Genomic DNA, 12,298 nt, shown 5'->3' with positions numbered 1-12,298 from the left:
TATTATAATTGACCCTGTCAGTGGGTCAACAAAATTTAAAAGACTCTCTAACCCTTCTGGTGTGACCTATAACCATTACCTATAATTCTGCAAATTTTTTTTTTTTTTATTTTTTTTTTTTTCAAGCAAATTTATTCGGTCTTTTGAGAACTACAATACTAGCTTATATCCATTTTATATATGAAAGCACAATTGTCTTAGACAAATGATTAAACTATTATAAGGTTACTATATGAAGCCTTGGGTATACAATGAATATAGTGCCTCGCAGTATTCAAACTGTAGCATTTGGTAAAATTGTGTATACAAACAGTATTTTGTATATAAAGCTATCCACAACAATTTTTATATAATGCAATTCTGAAAACATTACCACTATGTTTTCTGTTATGTTCTAATGAACATGGCAGTTGTTGGCCCTTTTTTGTCACTATTATTGTTATGGCTTACTTATACACAAGGCCATGAATAGGATCAGAGAGAAAGGTCAGTGATGTACAACGTTAGGCTGAACCTGTTAAACCAAGATAAAAGAATGGTTGAATTCTTGCTCTTTAAGCTACCATAACAAGTCAGAAGCCATTTTTATTTTATTCAGTTGATTGTGTATTTACTTTCATGCATTTTAATCCTTATACCTAATTTTAGGATTTTTTGCAAGAAGGTGAGCCCACATCTGCACGCTGTGATGACCTTGCTGCATTGAAAAGTAAGGGGTGTCTAGAGAAAGACGTTCAGAATCCCAGAGGAAGCAAAGAAAAGCTAAAGGACAATCCTATAACAAATAAGGCCAAAGGAGAGCGTATGGACCCCTCCAAAATTACACAGATCAGACCCCAGCAGTTAAAATTTGAACTAAGATCAGGTGCGGCATATGTTCTGAACATAGTAGGTTTCTGTGTATAAGCCTGGTCACATGGATTCTCTAATTATTATTTCTTGTTTTGTAAAGGAGAGCCTCAGACATTTAATTTAACATTCAGAAGAGCAGAAGATTATCCTATTGACTTGTACTATCTTATGGACCTGTCATATTCCATGAAAGACGATTTAGAAAATGTAAAAAGCCTTGGCACTGCTCTCATGAGAGAAATGGAACAAATTACTTCAGATTTCAGGATAGGTAAGAGTTACATCATAGGCTTGTAATAGAAGAGATAAGCACAAACCTTTTCTAAATCAAAGAAGCTTTAACAGTTTGAATTGTATTAAGATGTAGTGCTGCTTAGGTGTAACTTTAATTTTTATTTTTTTTTTTTCAGACTGGCTTTTTATGATTAATTTTTTTTAATCACTTAGGAGACCGATGTTATGATAATATTGTGTTCTGATGTATGCCCTTCTCTTCTTTTAATAGTTCAGAGTTTGTGCTCCTTTTTCCACCTGACAAGTTGGCTTGTCAGATTTTCACACATTTAGTGTGTGCTGCTATTGGTGCATGACACATCAGTGGCAGCAAAAGGGCTAAATGTTTTAAAGTATAAAACAACCCAAAGGATAGGTATGCAACCCACATTTTTGTGATCGCTAAGTGGCAATCACAAATCAGATTGCCACAATAAAACACATTTACTTTAAAACCTCAAAAGCGGTTAACCTGTCTCATCCTGGATGTTCCAGTATTCAGCCAAGCTTGTGAGAGGGGGGCGAGGGGAGAGACGGCTACCAGACAGACACATCGCTGAATCGACAGTTAAGGGTAAGAATTTGGGGGGAGGGCTGAACGAGGGACAAAATTTTTTTTACCTTAAAGTGAATCTATAGGCGGAAGGTTTTTTACCTTTTTAAAAAAAAAAAAAAAAACCTTCTGCAAGCAGCCCCCCCCCACAATAAATTCTTACCTGAGCCCAATATCGATCCATTGTTGTGCACAAGAGTGGTGGTGGCTCTTTCCTCATTGGCTCAGAGACCGCAGCAGGAGCTATTGGCTTGCGCTGCTGTCAGTCACAACCAGTGAGGAGGGGGTCGAGCCGCTTTAGTAAATTTCCCGCACAGAGTGGAGCTTGGATGTGAGCATTCGTGGGTGGTGCCCCCATAGCAGGTTGCTTGCTATGGGGGCATGCTGTAGGGGGGGAGGAGCCAGAAGCGTGGTCAGGGGACCCCCAGAAGATCAGGGCTGCACTGTACAAAATTCTGGTACTTTAGAGAGCAGGTAGGTTTGACACTTCATTTTTAGAAAATAAAAAATGAGCCTTTAGAATCCCTCTAATGCAGGAAATGCAAGAACTTTAAACACCAGCAGCGACGGTGTACCATTTCAAATGTTGCAGAACCTGCTGCATGTTTTACATGTGTTGGGGCCTTTTCACACTTTTATTGCATCTTCAGCAATTCGTTTTTTTGATGCGTTTATATATAATGTATTTATTTGCACATGTTCACATTTATTTAAAGGGATACATACATATTCAGAAAACTAAAATTAGGCAAGCCAGTTTTAAATAAATGGTAGATGTACAGATTTAACACACACGCATTTTTACATCTATCTTTTTTTTTTATGGGCTTCATTAATGCGTGTAAATTTACAAAAATGTAGCAGGTCCAATATTAAGTAACAGCAGTGCTGTTCTAACTACATATCAATGAATGAGGACTTTGTGAAATGCATTTTCCTTTTACTGCAGGAAAAGGGACAAGTGTGAGCAGGCCCTTAGGCCTTTTTGAAAACCATCACTATACAGTACACTTATGTTGCTTTACAAGGCAAAGAAACAGCACTGTTTCACTTGACAATTTTTAACAGTCATGTGAGATGAGAAGAGTTCAACATTCTCATAACTATAACCCCAATTTCAAAACAGTTGGGACGCTGTGTAAAATCTACATAAAAGCCGAATGCAATGATTTGCAAATCTCCTAAACCCTTATTTTATTATTCACAGAATAAAATGGAGAAAACCTGGGAAAATATACAATTTTAATAAGGAAATAAAGTTGTTTTGAAATTGAGGGCAGCAACATATCCCAAAAAGTCTGGACAGGACCATGTTTACAACAATGTAGCATCCCCTCTTCTTTTACCAACACTCTGTAAATGTCTGGGAACTGAGACCAGTTTTGGGAGATGAATGTCGTCCCATTCTTGCCTGATATGGGTTTCTAACTGCTCGACTGTCCTGGGTCTTATTTGTCATGCTTTTTGTTTCAAGATGGGCCAAATATTTTCAATTGTTGGTCTGGACACTTCTCTGAAGCCATGCTGTTGTCATAGGTGCAATATGTGGTTTATTAGTGTCCTGCTTAACCACTTGCCTACTAAGCCTATTTTTGACATTTGGTGTTTATAAGCTAAAATCAGTTGTTTTTGCTAGAAAACTACTTAGAACCCCCAAACATTATATATATATTTTTTTTTATCAGAGACCCTAGAGAATAAAATGGAGATTATTGTAATATTTTTTATCACACCGTATTTGCTCAGCGGTGTTCCAAACGCAATTTTTTTGGAAAAAATTCACTTTTTTGAATTAAAAAATAAGAACCCAGTAAAGTTACCCCAATTTTTTTCCATAATGTGAAAGAGAATGTTACGCCGAGTAAATAGATACCCAACATGTCATGCTTAAAAATTGCGCACGCTCACGGAATGGCGACGAACTTTGGTACTTAAAAATCCCCATAGGCAACACTTTAAAAATTTCTACAGGTTGCCATCTTAGAGTTACAGAGGAGGTCTAGGGCTCAAATTATTGCTCTTACTCTAACGATCGCGGCGATACCTCACATGTGTGGTTTGAACACCGTTTATATATGTGGGCGGGGTTTCCGTGTGCGTTCGCTTCTGCGTGCGAGCTAACGGGGACAGGACGCTTTAATTTTTTTTTTTTTTTTTTTTTTTTTTTTTTTTTTACTATTTATTTCATTTATTTTTTATTTTTACACAGTTTTAAAAAAAAATAAAAAAATTGATCATTTTTATTTCTAATACAAGGAATGTAAACATTCCTTGTATTAGAAATGGGCACGACAGGACCTCTTTTTTGTGAGATCTGGGGTCAAAAAGTCCTCAGATCTCACAAGTACACTAATAAAGTTGGAAAGGAAAAAAAAAAAAAATGACAAAAAAAGAAAAAAGGACCTTTTAAGTCGGTTGCTCGGCAACGACGTTTGCCGTCGCTCCGGTCCTCCAAGACAATAAGCTTGCCCTCACTCGACATCCTGTCTGTGAGGATCCGGGACCCGATCGTTTTCCCCGCTGCCGGTGGGTCCGGTAAGCGGGGAAAAGGACCGGGACGCGGCGGGAGGGGGGGGGGGCACCCCTTCCGCCATCCCGGAGGGTGATCTCGCGGCGAATCCGCCGCTGGGACCACCCTTATCGGAAAGCCCATCGTCTGCAGTTTAAAAAAATACCAGGGTTATGGCAGCTATCTGCTGCCATAACACCGGTATTTAGCTTTAAACTCAGGACGTATATGTACTATGGGCCGGTATTGAGGTGGTTAAATATGCAAGGCCTTCCGTGAAAAAAAACATTGTCTGGATACCTATGCTGCTTGGATATATCTTTTAGCATTGATTGGGCCTTTCCAAATATGCCAGCTGCCCATTCCATGCGTACTAAGGTGCATCCCATAACATCAGGGATGCATGTTTTTTAACTGATTGTTGATAGGAAGCCAGAAAAGTCCCTCTCTACTGTAGTCCATGGTTGCCAAAAAGAAATGTCAAATTTCGATTTGTTTGATCACCGAACAGTTTTCTACTTTTCAACAAACCATTTTAAATTAGCTTTGGCCCAGAGAGGACGATGGCGTTTCTGGACCGTGTTCAGATATGGCTTCTTCTTTCCATGATGGATTTTTAATGTTTTTTTGGATGCAACGACGAACTGAGTTCAGACAGTGATTTTTGTAAGTATTCCCTGAGCCCATGCAATGATGTCCATCACAGAATCATGCCTGTTTTTAATACAATGCCTTCTGAAGGCCTGAAGATCACAGGCATCCAATACTGTGTTTCAGCCTTGTCCCTTCCACACAGATTTCTCCAGATTTTCGGAATCATTCATTATTCTATATTGTAAATGATTTATTTAAAGTCTTTGCAATTTTACATTGAACATTATTCTGAAATTGTTAGACAATATTTAGATGTAGCTTTTTACAAATTGCTAAATCTCTGCCCATCTTTACTTCTGAGAGACACGGACTCTCTAAGATGCCTTTTTTCTACCCAGTCAGGTTACTGACCTGACCTATTCCCAATTAATCAAATTTGTTACAAAATGTTTTTCCAGCTCTTCCTTTTTAGTAAGGCTCCATGTACACGGGACGTTGTTAAAAGTCCCTTTGAATGCTGGAATTTTTAGGACGTTTGAAACGTCCGTTCAGACGCGTTTGTACCCGCGTTTAGCGGGCGTTTAGCAGCGTTTGCGGGCATTTGCGTTTAGAAGCGTTCCTAGGGGTCAAAAAATTATTCCCCTTTAAAATGGAAAAACGCGAACGCTAAACGCGGGTCATCGCGTTCAGGGGCGTTCGGACGCGTTTAGGCGCGTTTGGACGTTTGAAACGCCGGGAAACACACGTTCGAACGCAAATAATTGCGTTCTAAAAACAGTCCCTGAACGCAACTGCCTGCAAATGACTGTAAACGACCTGGTGTACATGGACAGATAAGATAAAATGTAGATGGGTTCAGGGGCTTCTGAAAAAAACGCCCAACTGCTCCTAAACGGCCATTTCCAGCGTCCCGTGTACATGGAGCCTAACACTTACTACTTCCAGCTTTTTGTTGCCCTGCTCCATCTAGTTTGAGGTGTGTTGCTGCCACTGTTTCCAAATAACCCATTTTTCTTTCGTTCATTGACGGACACAGCTTCTGATCTTCCTATTTGGGTTATACTGCCCCCTACAGGAGTATGACACTAGGCATCATAAAATCTGGCTACGCCTATTAGCAGTCCCAGGGGGTATACTCCCTCTCTCTGCTATAGGTACCCATTTTTTTTTCTGCCTAGTCAGGAGTAAGGACCTAGTTCCTTGCTGGAATCTATGGGCCTGGCAATTTTGTCTTTTTTGATAGAATTTTTTTCTCCTGGTTTTTTCCTGTGAGATCTACAATCAACTGCTGGACTGGGCAACGGGCTGGGTAATCTGGATCCAGTGGTCATCCCAGTCTGAATGCCAGCGAGCGCGCACAGACCTCAGCTCAACACTAGGTTGGCCAAAGTATAGCCTCACCGGACAGGGGCTGACCTGCGAGTTAAATGCCTTGCGATGTCTCATGCGACCAGATCTCGGCTCAAGTCGCAGTGTTCCTCCTGGCCGACAGCCCCCATTTTGATTGAGAGGGGTTCTGTCTGGAGCGGTGCCCACCTGGTTCCTGGTATGGTGAGTAGCTGCCCCCCTCTCTCCCCCTGGAGGGTTTTGAGGTGGACGTGGGCCCCTCCTTGGAATGGTCGCACCCTTAGGTTTCTGCTCCTTCCTGTCAGGCAACCACCTTCATCTGTCCCCCCATCCTACCCTGCCCCTCCACTTATGCTGAGGCTGTGTTAGTGGTCTGGACCACTTCCTGGGGTGGGGGCAGGGCACCATGCTGGCGATGGGGGGTGGGGGGTGTGCCGCCGGCGATTGGCTATGTGGGGAAGGAGGGGGGGTTGTACATGGTGAGTGCTCCTGCCAGGGCCCACTGTCCTGCCTGGGCCTGTCCTTGAGGCCTATGGATCCCTCCTGGGTCCCTGTTTGCCTTGTGGTGCAGCGCGGGCCGCCATTTTCTTTTAGCCTGTGTGCTCAATGCACGGCAGCCATGTTTGAGTAGTTCGGCAGCCATTTTGCAATGATTGTCCTTTGAAAATAGCTGTGGAGCTCGGCAGTGGGAGCCCCTCATCTCCTGAAGCTGATTCCTGGATCCTTTAATTTTCTGATCGCCACTCGTGCAGTGCAGATTCTTCTGGTGGCTGCGGTGCCTGGTTTCTCCAGTGTGGTGAGTCTGGTGGGGTCCTCTCCCTCTCTGCTGTAGATCGATTGGTACTGCCAGAGTGGTGGGGGTTGTCCCTTAGCAGTGTTTTACACTTTTTTGTGAGGTCCCCCTGGTGACTCATGGAGTCTTTGGATTACATCGCCCTACTTGATCCTCTCTCTGGGGCTGCGGGGCCCTTTGGGTCCAATCCATCCACCGATGCACTGTTGGCGATCCTGGAGTCCCTTGTGTCCAGTGTGGAGGTGGCTTTTGGGCAACAGGCTGGCATAAACACCCCCTGCCTTCCCCATCTGTCTCCTCAGATCCTGAATCTGGTTCGGCCGCCACGGACGTGGGTCACTTTGGGTCTGCGACCATGCGCCTTTAATCCTCGGATAGTGATGATAATTCCTCTGCTTCTGCAACCGGGCACGAAAAGGCGCTGGTGGATGCACTAATTGTTATCTGTGCTTGAAACTGAATGTTGAAGGAAGCAGCTGCAACGGAGGCGCAGGTTCCCTTTGGCACTGACAAGCCTTCCAGACCGGCAAAGGAGTTACCTCTCCCCTCCTATTGTGACGGATTTGTCACTGAAGAGTGGGGGCGACAAAAGCGTTCCTTTTGGGGTCCCTAAGCGAGTTGCTAGGCGATTACCCCTTTGAGGAGTGCCTTCTTAAGTGGACTGTTCCATCGGTGGTGGACCCTCCCAGTTTTCAGATTAAACAAGGCAGCCATGATTTCGGTTGAAGAGTCCCCGGCCTTTAAGGACCAAAGTGAAAGGAAGGCAGAGGCTGTGGCCCCCAATTTGTACACCCTGGCTGGTTCGGCACTGAGGCTGATTTTCACCATTGCCCTGGTGTTGCAGACTGACTGAGTGGGCTAAGCTTTTACGCTGTGACCTGGAGGGGAAGTAGCTCCCCCCTGCCAGTTGGTCCAGGGGCTGCCATTTATCTGTGATGCCTCTTTAGATGCAGCTCAGCTATCTGTTTTGGCAGTGATTCTTCGGCGTATCTTTTGGCTCAAATGCTGGTCTGTGGACCAGACTTCTAAAAAGGCCTTGACTCATCTTTCCTTTTAAGGAGATTCTGTTTGGTGGTACCCTGGATGACATCATTAAAGGTCTCGGGGGGGGGGGGGGGGGAAGAGTACCTTTTCTTCCGCAGGCTACCAAGGGCAAGGACCCTTGTCATAGACGTGGGCCCTCCTTCTCTACTCCTAAAAAAAAAAAAGTGGTCTCGTCCCTCAGGGTTGACTGACAGGGGATCGGAGCTCTTCGGGGCCGCCTCTGGAGGATCCAAGCAAACTTGGTCTGGCAAGTCAGGTGTGAGCTTTCCCAGACCCACGGACAAGGCCCCTTCAGCAGGAAGCTGCGCCCTGACCTGTACCTGGGGTGAGGGTATGTCTTCACTGGTTCCCAGACCCGTGGACTACCCTGGTACAAGAACCAAGTGGCTCTACAAGGTCATTCGGTCCGGCTACAAGATCAAGTTTCCTTTTTACCCTCCGGTAAGGTTCTTCCTTCCGACGCGCGACTTCCCGATCAATCTACTTACAGGCTCTTTTTGGGGGTGGTGCAAGACCTTTTACTTTTATGGGTGATGGTTCCAACTTCTGAATATTTTTAGGGGTTTTACTCAAACCTGTTTACATTCTCCAGGAAGGAAGGCAAGGTGCGTACAATTCTGGACCTCTAGGCGCTGAACTGCTTTGTGCGGGTGCAGAATGAATCTGTTCGCACGGTGGTTGCTTCCCTGCATCAGGGGGACTTTCTTGCCTCTATCGACATCAAGAATGCTTACCGTCACATTCCAATATGTGTCGTCTCCAGCGCTTCCTCTGCTTTGCTGTGGGATAGAAGCATTATTAGTTTGTGGCGTTACCCTTTCTGTCTTTCCTCTGCTCCTCGGGTCTTCACTACAGTGTGGGCCCCGGTGCTGGCATTGTTATTCTAATAGGGAAACGTGGTACTGGGCTACTTGGACATCCTCCTCCTGCGTGTGGAATCTCCTACTGCCCTGGTGGAAAACCTGGAAATTCCTATACGAGCTTGAGGGAGTTTGGCGGAATTCTGAATTTTTAGAAGTCTGCTCTGGTTCCATCCACAAGCTGGACTATTTGGGTATAACTCTGGACCTGGCCTTAGCCAGAGTGCCCCTTCCTCTGGACAAACTCCCCAAACTACAGGCTGCAATTAGTCTCCTGATGTCCAGCAAATGGTCATCCTCCTGGACTTGCATGTGGGTGTTGAGCCTGATGGTGTCTACATTCGAGGTGGTTCAGTTTGCACAGTTCCATAGGTCCCTGCAAGAGAGATTCTGGCCAAATGGGACAAGAATCTGCAGTCTCTGCTTCCTCCTCTTGTATTGGACACTGGTCACCATGTATGCCATCCTGTCCTTTTGGGGAGGCATCCTCGGCGAATATTTTGCTCAGGAATATGGACACTGAAAGAGTCCAGACTACTGATCAATGTCTTGGAAATCCGAGCCATCAGACTGTGAATGGAACATTGGACGGATCGTCTTCAGGGATGTCTAGTGCGTATTCAATCAGACAATGCCACGACTGTGGCTTATGTCAGTCATCAGGGGGGCACAAGAAGTGTCCCGGCGGCTTTGGAGGTAGCTGGCATTCTAAGGTGGGCAGAACTGTTCATTCCAGCCCTCTCCGCCATACACCTTCCCGGGGTAGAAAACTGGCATGGTGGATTACAGTCGGCAGGCGTTGGACCAAGGGGAGCGATCCCTTCATCCGGAGGTGTTTCATTAGTTGTGTTTCCGGTGGGTCATCCCCAAGGTGGATCTGTTGGCTTACCGGCTCAACAGAAAGGTGCAGAGGTTTGTGGCTCGGTCGGCTTACCGGCTCAACAGAAAGGTGCAGAGGTTTGTGGCTCGGTCACGGGATCCTCTGGTTGCCCCGTGATTCAGTATTGTATGATTTATGCCTTCCCTCCTTTCAAGCTTCTGCCAAGACTTCTATGCAGAATCAAGGCAGAAGGGATTCCCATCATCTTAATGGCCCCCAACTGGCCTCGCTGGGCTTGGTACACTGATCTGGTGCGGCTGGTTGCCGATGTTCCTTTGAAGCTTCTTCTCAGGGAGGATCTGCTGTCCCAAGGACCAATCTTCCATCCTGCTTTACAATCGCTGGCTTTGACTGCTTGGCTGTTGAACAACCAGGTGCTGATGGATAGAGGTTTGTCTGAGTTTGTGTTTCCAACGCTGTTAAGCTAGGAAACCTACTTCTTGGAAGATCTACCATCATATGTGGAAGACGTACATTGCGTGGTGTGAGTCTCTTTGGGTTCATCTTCGCTCTTGTTTGGTGGTTTGGATCTTGACCTTCCTTCAATGGGGGGGGTTGAGCAGAAACTGGCCTTGAGTACTATCAAGGGTCAGGTGTTGGCCTTAGCGGTCTTAGTTCAATGTCCCTTGGCCACGTACTCCTTGGTGCTTTTCTTCAAGGAGTTTGGCACTAGACACCTCCAGCGCAGTCTCTGTTAATGCCTTGGGACCTCGATTTGGTGCTCAGTCCTCCAGAAGCCTCTTTTTGAGAATCTTCCGGACATTCATCTGCTTACACTGTCCTAGAAGGAAGCTTTCACCTCTGCGCGCAGGGTGTCGGAATTAGCAGCGTTATCCTGTCCACCTTACTGGTGGCTCACAGTAATTAGGTGGTTCTTTGTCCTTCCTCGGGTTGTCTCTGATTTTCAGTTGAATGAAGACATTATGTTGCCATCCCTGTGTCCCAGGCCAACACATCTAAAGGAAATTGCTTTGCATGCCTTGGATGTGGACTGGGCTCTTAGGGTGTAACTGGCAGCTACAGTCTTTTAGGAAGTCAGACAATTTGTTCTCACGGATGGGCCTCGGAAAGGGTTGTTTCCTCTGCGACCATTTCCAGATGGATGAGAGAGACGGTGGTTCAGGTCTATTCCATCCAAGGTTAGGTTCCTCCTTTCCCTGTCCAGGCACATTCTACTCGGGCGCTCAGTGCCTCCCTAGGCTTTCTGTCATCAGGCGTCAGTGAGGCAGGTTTGCAAGGCGGCCTCCTGGTCGTTGGTGCACACTTTCACAAAGTTCTATAAAGTGAATGTGTTGGCATCTGCGGATGCTTCCTTTGGCCGCAAGATTTTTGCAGGCTGCTGTTTAGAGGATCTGGCCCTCTTTGAGGGTGTATTGTTTTTTTTTCAAGTGAGCTCCTGTTTACCTGTTTGGCTATAGTTAGCCTTGGGAATGTCTTTTTTGCTGTTCTCACCACTCATGTTTACCACTGCTTTGGGACGTCCCAATGGTTAAGAAGATCAGGAGCTGTGTCCATCAATGAATGAAAGAGAAAATGGGATTTTTGACTTGCCATAAAATCTATTTTTCTGATTTCTCTGATGATCATTGACAGACACAGCACCCACCCCTCTGTGGAGTTGTAGTTCTTCTGTCACTACTTGTAAAAAAAAAAAAAAACTGAGTACCTATAGCAGAGAGAGGGATTATACCCCCCCGGGACTGCCCATAGGCATAGCCAGACTTATTTTTCTGCCTCGTGTCCTACTACTGTAGGGGGCAGTATATCCCAATGGTTAAGATGATCAGGAGCTGTGTGTCCGTTAATGAACATCAGAGAAATGGATTTTACGGTAAGTCAAAAATCCCATTTCTCTTACGTCCTCCGACAGTCGCCGCCTCTTCATATTCGTCACATATGGGGTATTAGACTTTGCTCCGAAGGAGTAGCTAGGCAACAGAATATGTTAACAATAAAGCTTTAACATATCCCACCCTCAAGGGGTGGTCCCCTCAGTCAATACCCTCCTACTTCCTGCAACCATATCTCAGTTTTAATGTCTAGCTTGTCAGGAGTGGCTGGCTCTCTCTGTGCTGGGACTTTTTGTCCCAGACTCTTTCTTCTTTTTAATATTTTATTTGAGTTTTTTCTCTACCTTTACTTAGCTGTTGTTTTTGTCAGCATTAGTTAGTTCTTCGGACGAAGAGGATCATGCGGACTGGGTCTCGGGCTGATCCCCCCTGATCGCAGGTCGTGGGTCAGTGGCTTCCCAGTCTGCCATCGAGCGTTCAGCCAGGTAACGCTCCTGGCACGGTGAACGACCCATCCCTGTTCGGTGCAGGGATGTTTGGTGAGGTGGCTACCTCACCGGACGCTGTGCGGTTTCTTAACCGCCATTGTGTGCGTCTTGAATTGCGACTCTCCCTGCCTCATGTGCAGCGGCTTGTTCGCCTGTGCGGGTTCCCCACGCCATATGAGGTAAGTGTGTCTATGTGGGGACCTGTCTGTCTGGGGGGGGTCTCAGTCTGGGACTGTGTAACCTGCCTTTAAATCACACTGCTTGTCTCCCTATCTCTCGGCTGCATGCTGTGGGCTGCAAGGGGGGGGGGGGAGC

The 12,298-nt window shown here is 45.7% G+C and overlaps 1 protein-coding gene across 2 annotated transcripts in view; it reads left to right on the top strand.

Moving 5' to 3' along the window:
• Window positions 1-12,298, top strand: part of LOC309555355 (integrin beta-1-A) — a 74,174-nt gene that overhangs the window by 37,858 nt on the left and 24,018 nt on the right. For both annotated transcript variants that reach the window (XM_082257320.1, XM_082257321.1), the window contains exons 4-5: window positions 649-865; window positions 953-1,123. In XM_082257320.1, coding sequence (XP_082113446.1) covers window positions 649-865; window positions 953-1,123 — 388 coding nt within the window. The remainder of the gene's footprint in view (window positions 1-648; window positions 866-952; window positions 1,124-12,298) is intronic.

The sequence above is a fragment of the Pelophylax lessonae genome, assembly GCF_965119305.1.
Source record: "Pelophylax lessonae genome assembly, chromosome: 5".
NCBI classification, from domain to species: Eukaryota; Metazoa; Chordata; class Amphibia; order Anura; family Ranidae; genus Pelophylax; species Pelophylax lessonae.
Note: the sequence above shows the minus strand (reverse complement) of the source record. Positions and strands in the feature narration are given on the sequence as shown.